Consider the following 17,450-nt stretch of genomic DNA (forward strand, 5'->3'; position numbering starts at 1 on the left):
TTTCCCTACCCTACGAACCATTATCATTCCTCAACAGCATGGTTTCATAAATAAAAAATCTGTAGAGTCCAATTTATGTGAATTTGTTCATCAGGTTACTACCGCTATGGATCAAGGTTTCCAGGTGGACGTGGTGTATACCGACTATTCAAAAGCATTTGATAAAATCTGTCATTTAATCTTGATTCGTAAAATTGAAGAACTCGGTATCCATGGCGACCTCCTCCGTTGGCTTACTTCATATCTCAGAGATCGAAGCCAGGCGGTTACAATTAAAGGTTACTGCTCTACGTTCGTGCCTGTTACTTCTGGTGTGCCCCAAGGATCTCATCTTGGACCCCTTCTATTTAATTTATTCATTAATGACATTATTGCAGTATTTAAGCATTCTTCAATTCTACTCTATGCTGATGATATGAAGATATATAAAACCATTAGTAAACCTTCTGATTGTAACTTATTACAGGATGATTTGAATGATTTTTTTAAATATTGCAATGATAATCTCCTGCAACTTAATATTAAAAAATGTAACGTAATATCATTTTCCCGCAAAAAAAATACTATTAATTTCAAGTATACTTTAAATGAAGATCTTATTGAGCGGGTTTCAGGGGTGAGAGATTTGGGCGTCCACCTTGACTCCTCATTAACCTTTGGGGAACACTATAGGTATGTTACTGCAAAAGCCTATCGTATGCTTGGTTTTGTTCTTAGAATTAGTAGAGATTTTAAAAATATTACAACCTTGATTCTTCTCTTTAATGCATTTGTTCGCTCAATACTAGAATTCGCTTCGGTGATTTGGAATCCACATTATAAAGTCTACATCAAAGAAATAGAGAAAATTCAAACAAAATTCTTAAAGCATTTAAAATTTAGGTATTCTACTACTGATCAATGTGTTCCTAATTTAATCCCATTAGAAAAACGTCGTAAGATAAAGGATCAAACATTTCTGCTGAAATTACTACATAATATTATTGACTCTCCATTTCTTCTTAATTGTCTTAACTTCCGATGTCCAAGACAATCTTCGCGAAATAAATCTTTATTTAATTTACATACTACACGTACTAATTATGCACAAAATGCCTTCATTTACCGTTCTTGTTTATTATACAACAAAGAATACTGTTCAATTGATTACTTTACAGGCTCCTTACAAAAGTTAATTGAACAAATTAAGAAAAATTCTTAGTAATTATTGTTATTCATATTAAGTTACATTTGCATTTTATTATTAATAAGATTATATTTTTGTAAATTCTACTATAATTATTAATTATTTTCTGTTTATATGATATTACTTTTTAATTAATGTATTAGATTTTTTTTTTTTTTTTTTAATTATAATTAACTTGCTCGCATTATTCTATGTATTTTTTAATTGTGGAAACTTTATTGGTCAATGATTTATATTTTATGATTTTTTTTTTAATTATGTTAATTTGTACTGTTTGTTTCCCGAATAAAATAAAATAAAAAATAAAAAATAAAATTAACTAATGATTGCTGGTTCAAACCCAGGCAAGCACTACTGAATATGTTTAATTTGTGTTTATCATTTATCTCGTGCTCGGCGGTGAACATCATACATCGTAAGGAAACCTGCATGTGTCTAATTTCAACGAAATTCTGCCACATGTGAATCCACCAACCCGCATTGGAACAGCGTGGTGGAATATGCTCCTAACCTTCTACTCAAAATGAGAGGAGGCCTTAGCCTAGCAATGGGAAATTTACATGTTGTATATAGATAAAGTAAAGAGCCTTACTTGATATAATAACTCTTCCCTCGGCTATCAAGCGCTTGTTCCCAACCGTATGGTAAGTCCTCGTCCTGTGGGCTGTCACCCTCCTTCACCGGCCAGCTCTCAACTGGTGGCAACCAGCTAGCTGTCCTTGTGATATGGCTGAAAAGAATACGAAAATTATTTGCACATCAATATATAACACGCAAAAAAAATATAATTGCACGCAAAAAGTTTGAAAGAAAAAGTTAGTTGATTTTTGGTGAAATTAATGGGTGACTATGTAGAAAGGATTTAAAACTTTGTCATATTATTTGGGTAGGTACCAATAACTGATCAGTTATTCAGATTTTACAGGTGAGTGAGCCAGTGTACAAGCATAAAGTGTGGCAGTCGTCCGTCTTCCTCTTTACAAATAATAAACGAGTCATTATCATCCTCCTGCCCTTATCCTAATTTTACTTGGGGTCGGCGCAGTATTGCAGTTCAATTAAAATTTCAGATTCCAACATTAGTAAAAATATATAATATAATTAATTAGCCATTTATATCAGATGAAAATGTCGATCGTAATGCGTAACGTAAAACGTAAACGTAAATCTTAATTGACTATCACTGATGCTGAGAGCTATATAAATAAATAAATATTGGAAAATATCACATACATTACTCTGATCCCAATGTAAGTAGCTAAAGCACTTGTGTTATGGAGAATCAGAAGTAACGACGGTACCACAAACACCCAGACCCAAGGTAATTCGGCTGTCTGGCTCTTTCAGTACGTCCGCTTACTTCTTATTAACCACACAATTGATTTTAAAATAAACAATATAAAGAGCGACGAACGCGTTTATAATTTGATAATATTGCACAAAATGGCCGAATATTACGGGTTCCAAAAAAACTGTTTTCGTCCGCTTAAATGATTAACTCTGGTTAAATTACAACTGCAACCGAAGAAATATTAAAATTAACAAATAGAGATTAATAATAGTTATTATAATAGGTACAAATCAAATAAAATGACCGCGGTTGGTAGCGAGAATGCTAGCAGCATTTCCCCGTTGAAACGCAGTTCAGATTCTCTGGGCAAAATATGAACCAGCCCTCCTGTTACCAATGGAGGCAATAAGGCGAGGCGATTTTAATGTAATGTTTTAAATATATGTATGTTTAAAAAAACAAATAAATTATTGAATATTTTCTTATTAATTGCACTTTTAATTAAATTTATTGCATCGTGCGAAGTCGGGGTAAGTCGCTACTGTTTGAAAATCAAAAATTAATATATAAATAGTTAATTATGATCCGGTTATGATATCAACTGTTTCCACTTTACAAACAAAGTATAATGAACTACTGAATATTAATTAAATTATGTACGTACGTGATAAATTAATTATTACCTGTATCGGCACTATTTGTATAAGATTATATATGTATATGTATATATATCGACTTCAATGTGTCCTTTTTTTATTCTCTGTTACTATATTCAAGAAAAGATTCGTTTATTTAGAATGCCCACAAATACTATCAATTGTTTTAATTTAAAAATCAAATGAAATTATAAAATAATAAAGTAAATAACACTTCTAATTTGGCTCAGTGGTTTGGAAAAGGTAACAGACAGACATACAGAGTTCGTTTCGCATTCATAATATTATTAGTATAGATTACATGATAAAAAATAGTTTACTACGGCCAATAACAAGAAAAAAAACTAAGTTTAAGTAAATTTGTTCAGATAAATAGTAAACAAATAATATTTGGATAATAAATAATATTAAACCTCAACAATTGAATGACTGAAAGATCAGAGAACGTAAGTTATTATTCAATTATGAGCCAAATCCTCTCTTGCTAACGACAATACATCGTTAGTTCGTCAGCACGAACAGAAATCATACGCCATTAAAAAGGTCAGTGACCTGTTTAATGGCGTGATTTCTTAAGTTAATTCTGTGATTTTACGCAAAAAAATCCGCTACTAGTGAGCGTTTACGTCGCGAAAGGTGTAACTATGCTATATCGTCGATCGGATCTGTAGTTTCGGAGATCACGCCATTCTTTGGCATTGCGCTTAGATACATACATAGATTAATGCGTAGCGTTAATGGGGTTTATTTATATGCTTTCATATCTTAAGTTTTCAACCGAAAATAATCAAAATTTTACACATGTTGTCGAGGTTACAGAAAAGGTCATACGGTACCTAACACCTGTCTCCTCCACAGACGTAGCGAGCGCAATCCAATAGTTATATACGAGAGACGTTATCAAATCCCACCTTGAAGTTTAACTCATATAAACCAAAAGATTCGCTATAATCTAAAATAATAAAAATTCTAGAAACATCCATCACCATTTAAACCCATATTTCGTGTAGCGAGTAATGACGGCACCTGCGTCCTGCGTTCATTTTATATTAAGGGAGATGAGAGAAAGGGATGACGCGAGCGGTACTCCCACTTACTCTCCGGCACTTCAAATGAGCAATATTTTTTCAGTCATCCCTTATCCACTTATCTACTTTATACAAAACGTTTTTTACTGTATAAATCGACGCTTTATTTCCGAAATTGCAAAGTATGTTATGTATGGAAACGATGTTCAATTTATATTTATAGCTTGTCTCTCGCGGTTTCGTTCGCTTTTTACAGGTTGGTCATCATAAAAAGTAGTCTATGTCCTTCCTTGGTCTTCAGCTCGCTTTATATCAAATTTCATCAAATTCGGTATAGCGGTTTGGTAGTGAATGAGCAACGGACAGACAGGCAGATAGTTAGACAGATACTTTCGCATTTATAAATAATTAGTATATTAATATTATTTATTTCTGATTTACAATTATAGAATATTCCTCTAGATGATGTCTTTCGACGCCGAGCACGTGATAAGTTATAAAAAAACATACACAAGAACTCGTAAGGAAACCAGCACTTTCCACCAAACTGCTTCGAAGAAGAGTGATGGAATAAGCCTTCTCAAAAGGAATCCTCAGCTCATAATAAAACATTATTGATTTATTTTTGTCCTTGTTAATAAAAACCATAATTGGGATAAATTAAAAAAATAAACAACACGCAACTAATCTATCTATTATAATTCAAAACAACAATTTAAACGTTAACACTGTTTCTAATCTTACACATCATCAAACCAACATAATTGTTTAATTAATTATAAAAATTATTACGAATTAAGAAACTATTATAATTTAATGAAAGATCATAATTATTACAAAATGACAACTATCTAACGACCACCGCTCGCAAAGGCCCGCACCAAAGTGTGTTTGAGGATGTCGTGATCCCTCTGACGTAGCTCCTTTCGTCTCCCCGACACTTGTCAAGCCTTGACAAATAATTGGAGGGTAGTAAAGGCTATGCCTTTTTCCTTCAAAATTCTCTAAGAATATATTAACATTAGTTTCCTCTTAATATTGTTAAATCCTTACAACTTTGTCTACAGAGACCAAAGTATATGTTAGAACCGTTTTGAAAAATACCATGAAAGATTATAATAACATACTTTTATCCATACACTTGCCGGATTTCAACGTAACGGCATCAAAGGAACCGTAGACCGTAAAGATAAGTATATATTTAAGGCAATTTGGACCTTATTTCCATCGTTTAAAGTCTAATTCATTCTGCAGACAAAGGGTGAAGATTTTGCAGTACTATGACATCCTTTTTCAATTTGCGGATAAAGGAACAGTATGCTCGGAATGGAATGTGAAGCATTTATTTCAATGTTCCGAGGGTATCAACCCTGAAGACTGCTGGTTCAAATCCGGTCAGGCAATGAGTTTTTAATGCATAATTTATATTTGCAATAATTGATCTTGAGAAAGCTTGTATGTAACACACGAAATTCTACCAAATATATATCTGCCAAAAGGAAAGAAGGCAAGTATTAGGTTATACTGTAACAAGAAACTCGAATCTCAACGTAGAACAAGAGTGTGAAACGTCAGAATGTGATATGTGACATTGATTATAATAATTATAAAATTTATAGGAGACACGTATCAAAATGGCGTATCACTGTAAGTCAGTTGTCAACATTTCACGAGTGAGATACGAAGTGAACTCTTTCAGAATCGAAGAGAAATTGATCAGCTTTTGGAGATTTGCAGACTTGCAGCTATAATTTTAATTTAATATATTAAATTTCAATGACGCAATACGATCCTATTCCAAACTATTATGGTATTTTTAAAACAAGCTTTCCGCTTAAACGGTAGGGAAATAAAAAATATTAGTAAGTCCTCAATATTCCTTAAGTGTTCTCTGACGACAACAATAACCCACGAGATCAGGATCAAACTAACTTGTTACATCTCTATCTCGTCAATATTTTTTAAAATTAAATAATATATTTACACTATTGACGCTTCAGAACTTTTGATTTGTCAGTCGTTTCATAATCAATGGAAATCACCAATGGAACAGGGATGGAATAGGAATATGGCAATTAGGACCAATGTTTCTGACGTAACATCGTTGACTAAATAAATTACAATTAAAAAAACAGAGTCGAGATGGCCCAGTGGTTAGAACGCGTGCATCTTAACCGATGATTTCGGGTTCAAGCCCAGGCAAGCATCACTGAATTTTCATGTGCTTAATTTGTGTTTATAATTCATCTCGCCTGCATGTGTCTAATTTCAAAGAAATTCTGCCGAGCAGCGTGGTGGAATATGCTCCAAACCTTCTCCTTAAAGGGACAGGAGGCCTTAACCCAGCAGTGGGAAATTTACAGGCTGCTAATATAAAAAAAATGTAATGTATATAGTTACCCCGTACCGGCTTCAATAAGGATCTACATACAGCTTTTGGAATGAAGAACGAACATCAAAAAAAGTATTTCTCTACTTTTATATACATAAAAATCTTCCTCTTGATTCACTCCGTTTAATAATGAAAACCGTATAAAAATGCGTTGCCTAGTTTAAAATGTCTAAGGGTACATGGCGAAAAGCGACTTTGTTATGCTAGGTAGTTCTATAACCACCTAGTGATACAAAGTCGCTTTCCGACTTCTATAAGTTACCTTTTAGGTTCTCTTTGTATGTTATATCAAAATAAAATTTAAATTATATATCCTTCCTTTTATTATATATTTCTTCCGTCAAAAATATTACAATAGGTCATAAATATCTGAACGTGTGAAATGTACTTAGAACATATAACGATAAGGTGTGTTTTCGTGGTGTGTTACTTATTTTTGAATAATTTGGATGCTGAGAGACAGGCGCTTTGCTTGTTACAATTTTAATGACAATTATTTGAATGAACTCATTTTTATATTTTTGTACGTTCGTGCTCCGATATGTTTGGTAAAAATGGATGTTTTAAATATTTAGACGACTTTGGTTATATAAACATCAAATGATCAGCTTAGATGTTTCTATGTTTGAATGGTGCCCCCTTTATTTATATTCGTTCAGGTCTTGTTTACATGTGCCATCTGATGGTAAGTGGTCACTTCCGCTATTAAAATTCGCGCTGTGAGAAATGGTAGCCATTCCTTGCATAGCCAATGCGAAATCAACCGTGGGAGCCATGAGCTCACTCACCTTTTGTTTGTTTGGCGGTAGGTTATCTGGTTTATCTACATACCCTTGGCTTACACAGAGCTCTTTCTCCAAATAAACTTGTGATTATGTATGTGTAAAGTATCTCTTAGCGAGTAAAATAAAATAAACATGAATATAATATCAAAGCACAAATAAACAATTGAAGCGAACCACAGAACCTCGCTATGTTTGCGGTATACAGGGCCTCGCCGCAGACAGCGTGACTAGGGCTGGCAGTTGCCCAGCTACACAAGCAGGACATCGATGTCAGGATTTACTAGCATTGATACATAATTAATCACTCATAGTAATTGATACCATCAATGAAACTTATTCTAGTCAAAGAAAGGCACAGACAATTTCAGAATGCAAGAGTTTCTAGATAGAAGATGATAGTGCTTCATTATATTGTAAGGTTTTAATAGATATACTTGTTAAATTGTTATGTATTTTGTTAGTATATAAAACATTGTGTTTTTATACGATCAATTAATATTTCGATTATTGGATGTTAATTTGACTAATTTGCTATAGCCAATCAGAAGCGTTCGCCAATCACAGCGAGGACTTGATCATAGTTGAGAACGGCTGGATAACGGGAGGCATTCTGTTCTGAGCGCTCAACGAGGATACAACCATAAATTGTTATAGTATATAATTGTTATAGAAAGTAATTACTTTGTTTAAATTGACTGACCTAAGACTCCCTTTAATATATTAACTAAATATATTCGATAAAACAAATAAAACTAAACAAATATAAATTTAAATAGACTAACAACGGTACCTCTGCACGAATCATTATTTCTGAATGCATCCGTAAACGACAAACATGGCCACCAGTTGAACTGTCATGCACTGAATATCATTGATTTATTATCGAAATATCTCCATTATACGAATTTTGCGGATTTGTGTTATCGACGAAAAATAATTATTTTTTAACGATTTATAATTGTGGACAGGGTTCAATCGGGTCTATCGTAGACCTGCACGAAATTATTAATATAGATTCCATCCTTGAAATTTGAAATTGAATAACTTGGTAATTATTTTTATGTAGAACGGTTAAAATTCATTATTTCTATACCTATAGAATAAATACTTCTAAAAAATATTTATTATTGTTTTAATATCAGTATGTCTTTTAACGGTTAGCAACCCTAGATTTAACCGCATACAGAATCATGATTGTAAATACAATTATGGCGAAACGTGTTATATACTTTGACTCTGAGTATTACATAATATTGATATTAGACAGTTAAGCTGACGATAAAATAGGATTTCATGGATTAAGTCACCACATCCAGAACATTCGAATAAATAAAAGCATCATGACTAAACGCCAACGACCACTGTGACCACTTCTCCCGATCTTGGAGATTAACTATCTCGTTAGGACAAATTTCATAATCTGATGGGACGACACGAAACGACCGGAGAAAATTCAGGGACAATAGTGGACGTGCTTTCCGTGGCTGCCGGAGTTCACCAACTTCGTAACTCCGTATTGCGTCCGAAAACTATTACAGAGAAAAATAATCACTTATGATTCATTTAAATCGCAATTTTATATCATAACTTTGAAAATCGCGAGTTGACTTTATAAATTAATACAATTTCAACTACTTACAGTAACATATGTAATTTATGTGTAGGTGAAGTCGAATTACAGCGTTCAGTACTTCAGAAATACCCAATTGATGAAATATATCTTGCTGAACGAGATTTGAGAGTGGATTATTTCATAATTGTAAGGATAACTCTAAATTCAACAACAACACCAATTCGTTGACGCTCACACTTGACGTAAATCAATAAATACAAACAACAATAGTCACATTAACGAGATTTCAAATAAACTGGAAATGACATCTCATAATATATTTCAGTGCACAGTCGGTAGCAGCATCCAATCGAATTTGCATAACTGGAATGATGTTTTATCACTCTAAGTATGTGTACGGCTCACTGTGCACGAGAGGTGGCGGAAATGACAAGCGATTAAACGCTTATTTGTCTTAATCTCGTTAGTATAGTTCTCTAACAAGATCATTCTGTAAATATTGTTATAATACGTTAGACACCACCTAATTATTCGTTACTCTTGTTAGTTTAGTTTAGTCGCTAGTTTTATAAGGCGACAGACATGGAAGGTCTGGGTTTAGACACACGGTTTAGCTTTAAAGTCTAATAAAGTTGTAATTATAAGACTAATAGAATAGAAAACAATTCTGTTTACGCACACATTTGTGTATTATATCAGTGTGTACTGTGTGTTCTGCGCAGTTGGATAGTCGCCCTTGAGAATGGTCACGGTAACCGAAGTCGATCACGAGGACATTGTTTATTCCATTGTTATAAACTATTCTAAGTATTAATGTGTATCAATTAAATTATGAGTTTGACAGTTTGATTACAGGAAAAAAAGACAAATCAACATGCAAACATTATGGTACGCGTTGAAGGTAGAAGGCATATGTTTGACTTCTTACATTGCTTTTATCTATAGAAAGAGAATCTTGTTATGTTTTATTAAGTCAAAATTACCATCAGGACATTGTTAGGTCAACGCTCAACCATTTAATAAAAACTTAACCTAGCTAAAAGTTAAAAGTAAACCATTATAAATAATTTAAATTACAATACAATATTAACAGTTTTAACAAAATAAGACAATAGTTGGTCCTTTTAATAGCTTTGTAAAACGCTCCTCTTGACAGGCGGCGTTACCTCTGCGCTGACGCACCAACAATAGCGGATTAGCCTCATTGTTCACGCCTTTGTCCCCTAGGATTGCTTTCAACCTATTGTTCCTGAACTTTACATTTTTCAGCCTTAAAATCTTAATGAACGCTAGTTTGTAGGTCATTGTCACGCTTTATAAACTATACAATCATTTGACTTGGTGGTAAGAGACCACTTAATCCACCACCACAAAGCCTTTTGCTCTAACAGAGAAAAGGCTTTAGTCTTACTTCGGGACATGTACAGGAGCAGCGCTATAAGGACTCATTTGGTCGAAATGTATTATTATATTATTATTATATTATATACATAAATTAATGACTGCAAATATATATAGCTATGTATGTCGGTGGTACTTGACTTCATATATAACCCCCGTCCACAAGCTCTTATCCTCACAGCATTCGAAAAGGATAATCTGTATAAATATAAAACGGCAACAAACAAAGGGTCAGTTTACCAAAACAATACCTATTTAAAACAGCCGTATAATACAGTTCCGCTATTAAGAGCTATAACAGTTTAAGTAAGATTAATTATATTAACCGGGGCCTGGCTTAATGAAGCGCTGACCCAACTCACTAACTAGATAAGTGACTGGGCGTCGAGCTTCGAACGCTTAGGGTTTCGGTTATTGAGGCATTTTGAAGTGACCGGGGCCATGTTAACTAATGGAAGAAGTTCACACGTCTAATTATCGTTTCTAAAATTTTAAATGACTTACGTAGTGGTTTTATCTGATATTGTAATCTAATCTACTTGCTCACCGCAGCCCATAGACAACAAGAGAAATATAAATCAATCTTCGTCAACCAATACGCCACCAACCAGGACAATTAAAATGTTATATCCCCTGAGCCTGAAGTTGTGCTGGCTCACTCACCTTTCAAACCGGAACACAAGCATACTTATGTATTGTAGTTTAGCAGTAGAGTGGGTAGTATCTACACAGACGAACTTGTACAAAGCCCTAACCACCTAACGCCTTTAATACAACGATTCAATATTCATATAAGATCATATTAAAATGCCATTCTCAAAGGGCAATTGGTTAGAACACAATAATCATAACCGAAAATTATAGGTCGAAGCAAATTTTCATTTGTTCCCTTGTGTTTGTAGTTCAGCGTCAATAGCGAAATGATTTTCGGGTTGCCTAGCGATGTAAAAAGTCGCAGTTTCGATCTTTACCCCTTGGGCTATTGTCGTCCACACTCCTAGTACAAGGTTAAGGTTTTTTTTTAATTGGAGGGGTAAATAGAAGTACTATTAATTCCTTAAAATCCATTGCTACTTTTTCTATAATAATAGAAAATGTTTATGTCGTTTTAAGCAATGAATGTATTTGTGTAGGGTGGTGGAATAATCACGAAAGGAGGAGAATACAAAGAGAGGGGCCCCTGCCCAACAGTGGGACTTAAAAGGCTGTTTTACTTTTTTTATGTTCACGGGACAGTGGCTAATGTTTGGAAAGCGATTTTAACCAAATTAACATTTTAGGTAACTCAAATTGATAAAAATATACATTATAAAAACACATCATGAATATTTTGTGTTGAACTCCTCGGGTAAAAGATTTAAGACTATTTGACAGGTATTTAATGTGTTTGCGCAAAGAATTTATAGTCAAAAAAAAATATTTATACTTAATATGAGCAAAACCGTGGCAAGTACCATTAAATTCATTTGTTTAATTTGTATTTATAATAGGCTTTTTGACCGGTTTTTAAAATTCATTTATATTACTTAGTAGAGGTTAAGGAACGTGAAAAACGTTTAAAAAAATGCATTTTTATTTATGGATTTTTGAATAAATTTATTATTATTTTCAGCTTTCGTTAATGAATAACCATTTTTAAACTCCGATTAATATATACTCCGATTGCAATAATTGACACTTTATTTTTCACATTGTCAGATAGCCTACTCATCTCATACCTGGCACGTGGCGGAGAAGTAAAACTTCTCTCGCTCTAATAGGCACACTCATCCTTTTTTTCTTTTAAATTTCTTTTTTTTTAATCTGTATAAAAATAGTCAGTAGCTTAAAACAAAAACGCAAAACGAATTAATATTTTTTTATGATATTTAGTGCTAAGTAATTGAGTGTAAATGTTGCCATAAATTAAAAAAAAAATCAAAATATATTAATTAAAAGCTTCCTTACAACCACTGCTATGGTCCATAATAGCTTATTTCATCCAAGACGGATAAACGAATAGAGAACCTTTTACTTAATAGGATTTTTAGATTTGATGAACTCTCAAGTTATTAAAGGTTTGTCTTTTTAATCCATTACGTTTGTTAGTCTCGGAGTAGATAGACATCTTATGTATACCTTTAACGATATATTAGACATAATTATATAATAGTTACTCATAAAATATGTAACATTTATGAATGTTTGTACATTTAATAAAGATCTAATCTGATACCCCATGAAGAATAAATACTGCTTACTCTACTAAAGTTATCAAATGGAGAGCCAAGCTACTAGCTCTACAAACGTCCAAGACACACATTTTGACTAAGGGCTTGTAGAGAACATAAGTCTGGGATTGGTGCAGAACGTTATAAATTATGATAAAAGTTAATGGCTGCTTTGTCTGTCTTAAGACAGGCTGCCTATCTCCAGTACTCTTACCATCCCCAGTAAACGCCGGCGGAAATCTTTCTACAAACACGATGATAATCTATATAAAAGTACTAGGACGATTTCTTTTCGCCAGTTACTTGTGTTTTCCCAACTTTCGTTCGACTCCTACAACTTGTTGCTGTCGAAAATATATTCGCAAAGGGGCGCATTTGCATGACATCAGACAAAAACATATTCTGACGAAATGTTACGCTTCAAAATATTTATCTCGAAATGACAAACACTCCATAATTCATGTCGGAAAAAGAATTCCTGGTAAATTGTAGAAGTTAAATGTTAATAATACAATTTTCAATCTAAAAAGTAATATTTTTCAAATCAAAAGTAAAATCTTCGATTCGAAAAATAACATTAAAAAATTTGACCTACGCAAACTTACCGACAAACGATCATTGCATGTTAAATAAAAGCTCTTACAAAAAACCAATTTTGATTAAAAGCTCCCAGGAGAGCCTTTATATTGGTCGTTTATAACTTGAGTCAACGTGTGTCATAAATTACTGTATGGCGATAACATCTATGATAAATTAAATTATTTAAAACATGTAAAAATAAAACTAGCGACATTTGTAAATTGAATGTGATATTTTTTTTTTTTTTAATTTTTTAAATAAAAATTAAAACACCTAGTTTATGGTATTGTGCGACTGTGACGCTGCTATATTGATAAAAGATATATATATGTATACATAGATAGAAGATTTAGTTTAATTAATAAACGATTTGATTTTTATTCCCTTTTACGACTTAAATTTTAATATTTACTTTACATTTTTACATTAACAGCCTGTAAATCGCTGGGCTAAGGCCTCCTCTCCCTTTGAGGTGAAGGTTTGCAGCATATTCCAACACGCTTCTCCAATACGGGTTGGTGGAATACACATGTGGCAGAATTCCGTTGAAATTAGACACACGCAGGTTTCCTCACGATGTTTTCCTTCATCGCTGAGCACGGGATGAATTATAAATAAAGCACATGAAAATTCAGTGATGCTTGCCTGGGTTTGAACCCGAAATCATCATCGGTTAAGATGCACGCGTCATCTCGGCTCAGTAGTTAGAAAGCGTGCACCTTAACTTTAATAAACTTAGCTTTAATCTTAATTTTAATAATCTAATAATAATTAAAATATCTAATAAATACTTATATTGGAAACGTGTAAGAGCGTTCGAGGCATCGATCGTCATTTTTTAATACAAGGGCACGTTGGTACGTGGCGAGAGTATGGCAAATATTTTTATCAAAATCGAATAAATGTAGACATTCCACGAGAACTTTATTGCGAACAAGAAACAGCTTAATATTTAACTTTCTATGTAATAAAAAGTAAAGTTCAGTAACTGGGTAAAGGTCTCCTCTCCCTTTGAGGAGAAGTTTGGAAGATATTCCAATACGCATGATTCCTCAAGATGTTTCCCTTCATCGCCGAGCAGTGAATGAATTATAAACACAAATTAAGCAAATGGAAATTCAGTGGTTGCCTGGGTTTGAACCCGCTTTTGGTTTGGCTTTTGGCTTTTGGAATTATATGGAATAAAATGGATTTTTTTTTTGTACATACTTATTTTAAATGCTTGATGACTTGAGTGAGGAATATTGATTATTATAATTATCGTTGTTTCATAACATCAACTATACGAAAAGTGTAAAGCCATCACCGGTTTGCGAGGAAGATTCTAGGGAGAAGACAGAGCGTCCAGCAAGAAACTCAGCACATTAGTAGATTAGATAGGTAATATTTACAACCGATTATATTGCATGTCATATTCTGTTTACATCCGAAGTATTATCACGGAAATATTAATTATTCATTGCCTCCATTAATATCCGCCATGGATCAAAGCAAGCGCTTTCCATTAAAATTGATCGGTTAAATAATTGCGTCTGTATTTGTTGTTAGGCCTGTTGACCTTGAAAGCGTCACCAAGCGACGAGCATCACTGATTGGCATACAAACGTCCTACGAGTGCCTCCTGTGAGACCAACCCTCGAATTAAGTTGTTAATGACGTCTCAGATGATATTATCGTAAATTTTACCGATATATTCATCACGGTGTTTTGATTTACTGTCGAATTCGAAATGCAAATTGAGTACACGAAATCTCATTGATTCTTGACCGAGATTGAACCTACAATCCCCGTTTAAGATTCACTTGTTCTAGCCATTGGACCATCTTGGCTTCAGACTTAACTTATACTCAATTTAATGTCGGATATGCTTAGGGTTGCCATCTGCTTTTTCTTGTTTTGTTCTAGTTATTCAAGGTTTAATGGAGTATTCCATGGAGTTTACTGAAGTTTTAAATTTTTGGGTGCTAAATTACAAATCCTAAGGTCTTGAACTTTTTTTTTATGATAGACGGACGAAAAATTGAGTCATTTGATGGTAATTGGTCACCATCGCGCTTAGATAAAAGACGCTGTAAGCTTATTAAGTATAGGAACTAAGATGTTATGGCCCTCGTGCCTGTAGTTATACTGGCTTACTCACCCTTCAAACCGGAACAGAGCAATACTGAATACTGCTGTTTGGCGGTAGAATGTCTGGTAAGTTGACGGTACCTACTTACCTACGCGCTTGCACAAAGCTCTATCTACTATAACTTAATGTATAAAAATCGATGTGCGAAACAAGTTTTTGACAACCCTTGCTATATCAGACCACACGGGTCATTAGACACATCGATTCAATTCATCTTTCGAGGAACTTATTTCATCTTAGTCTATATCATATGAATGAACTGGTCAAAGAAAATGATATAAAGGGCGTACCAGTCACATGAGATTCACTTGTTTTATATATTTATACATAGATACTCTTTAGAATTGCTAAAACTGTTCATCGCTAGAAAGTTACCTTATTCCTGAGTGCTACGTGGTATAAATTATATTTATATTAAATGATTTTATTTATTAATAAATTGCACCAGTGTTGCCAGTATAGAATATTTTATTAGTATGAAGAATACAGAATTGATCAAAATATAAGGCTTGAGTGAACGAGACGTCGATAATTTAATGTACGCGGCGTCACTAGGTGTAGAGCTTCATTTATTAATTAAAATACGATATGGGAACATTTTAGATAATCAATTCGAGAATTAAATTTCCCCGTAAAATTTAATTTCATAGCAACCCTGCGCAGTAATAATTTCATTAGTCATATTAATTAACTTTTTCACAAGCATTTTTAACGTTAACTTTTAGTATAAATTAAAATCCACCTTCAATTCCAAAATTAAAATATACTTTATTCAAGTAGGCTGTGAATCGTCATTTAACAAACTATAGTATGTGAAACTACCACCGGTTCGGAATGCAGATTCTACCGAGAAGAACCGGCAAGAAACTCATGAGTTACTTTTTTTCAACATTTAATGCTATATTAGATGCTCTATTATATTATATATTCGAGGTAATGCTATATTAGGATGCTGAGTTTCTTTCGCCGGTTCTTCTCAGGTACGAGGTGTTAATGTAGGTGTTAATTTCCTAACCGGTGTTAGATATTTGACTATCAATAAGCAAGTGTAAACCCTTCTATTGAATAAAGATTTGTGACTTTTACTTTGAATACGAGTATGTAGATGATGATGACGTCGCCCTGACCTATGTCGGCTATGGCAGACAATCCCAAAGGAGACCAGTCAACTCTAATTGCATAATTGTGTGTGCAAACACAGAAGCATTTTCTATTGCCTCACTCACATAATCCGACGGTTATGAGAGGCATCGGTTTCGGGTTAACACGCAGGACCAAAGGGTATGTTCTTTCCGAGGCAAGGTAGTGTACATGCTTGCAAAGTCCATATTCCCGGCTGTTAGTAAAAAAAAATCTATAGAAGATCCAATAAATTGGAGATTGAGATCAGTACCTCGGCATCTGCGGCCTTTTATTTTGGCAATAGACAAACGAGATAGTCAAATTGGCAGATACACAGTTGGCAATTTTTATTTCTACCTTAACCTACAGAAGTTTTCTTTATGATATTTACATTAACTAAATTAAAAATTATAAATAAGGCATAGCAAACCGAAGAAGAACAGAACCTGTAATCTTCTGTAAAGACTCAAACATGATCCAACCACTGGATAGATCATCGGTATCACCGCACTTTCCTCTTAGTATGTAAATTTTTATTTATTGTTATTTGATATATATTTTAATAAGTTCTTACACCAATTAAAGCAACATACAATTTTGCATAGGCACTAATATATTAAACACATGAACATATAATAAAATATAAAATAAATTTTATCATATCCTATTATATCCTAACTTTAATATCTCCTATTATTTCCGTATCTGAAATGACTATCGAATTTAATCTGTACCATAAAATTAATGGACGTTTTTTCCTGTTATACCCAACTGAAAGAACTACTAATCTTTACATAAAACTTATATCAGAAGATGCGGCGAAAGTTTCGGAGAAGAATGGAGCCCCACTTCACAGTTTCATCCGCTTTTAATTTAGACTACTCACGTGACAACTGTTACTTGTTGTTGAAAGAAAAACGAGTACCAATAGACGCGGCAGTTTTTAGCGTCAGTAGTTTTGCTTTAAATTACCTTAAGAAAAATAAAATAATGGCACTGAATTTCGAAATGTCATCGCTCATCTTGGCTACATAGAAATTTGTTTTTATCGAGAAAGTAGGGTTAAGGTTTTTTCATGCTTCAAAAACCGGAATAT

At 33.4% G+C, this 17,450-nt stretch overlaps 1 protein-coding gene across 1 annotated transcript in view; it reads right to left on the minus strand.

Annotated features, from left to right (window-relative positions):
• LOC125066674 overlaps positions 1-17,450 on the minus strand; it is a 176,158-nt gene that overhangs the window by 15,741 nt on the left and 142,967 nt on the right. Inside the window, exon 3 of the mRNA XM_047674884.1 lies at positions 1,779-1,916. Coding sequence (XP_047530840.1) covers positions 1,779-1,916 — 138 coding nt within the window. The remainder of the gene's footprint in view (positions 1-1,778; positions 1,917-17,450) is intronic.

Source organism: Vanessa atalanta, chromosome 10 (genome assembly GCF_905147765.1).
Source record: "Vanessa atalanta chromosome 10, ilVanAtal1.2, whole genome shotgun sequence".
In the NCBI taxonomy this organism is placed as follows: domain Eukaryota; kingdom Metazoa; phylum Arthropoda; class Insecta; order Lepidoptera; family Nymphalidae; genus Vanessa; species Vanessa atalanta.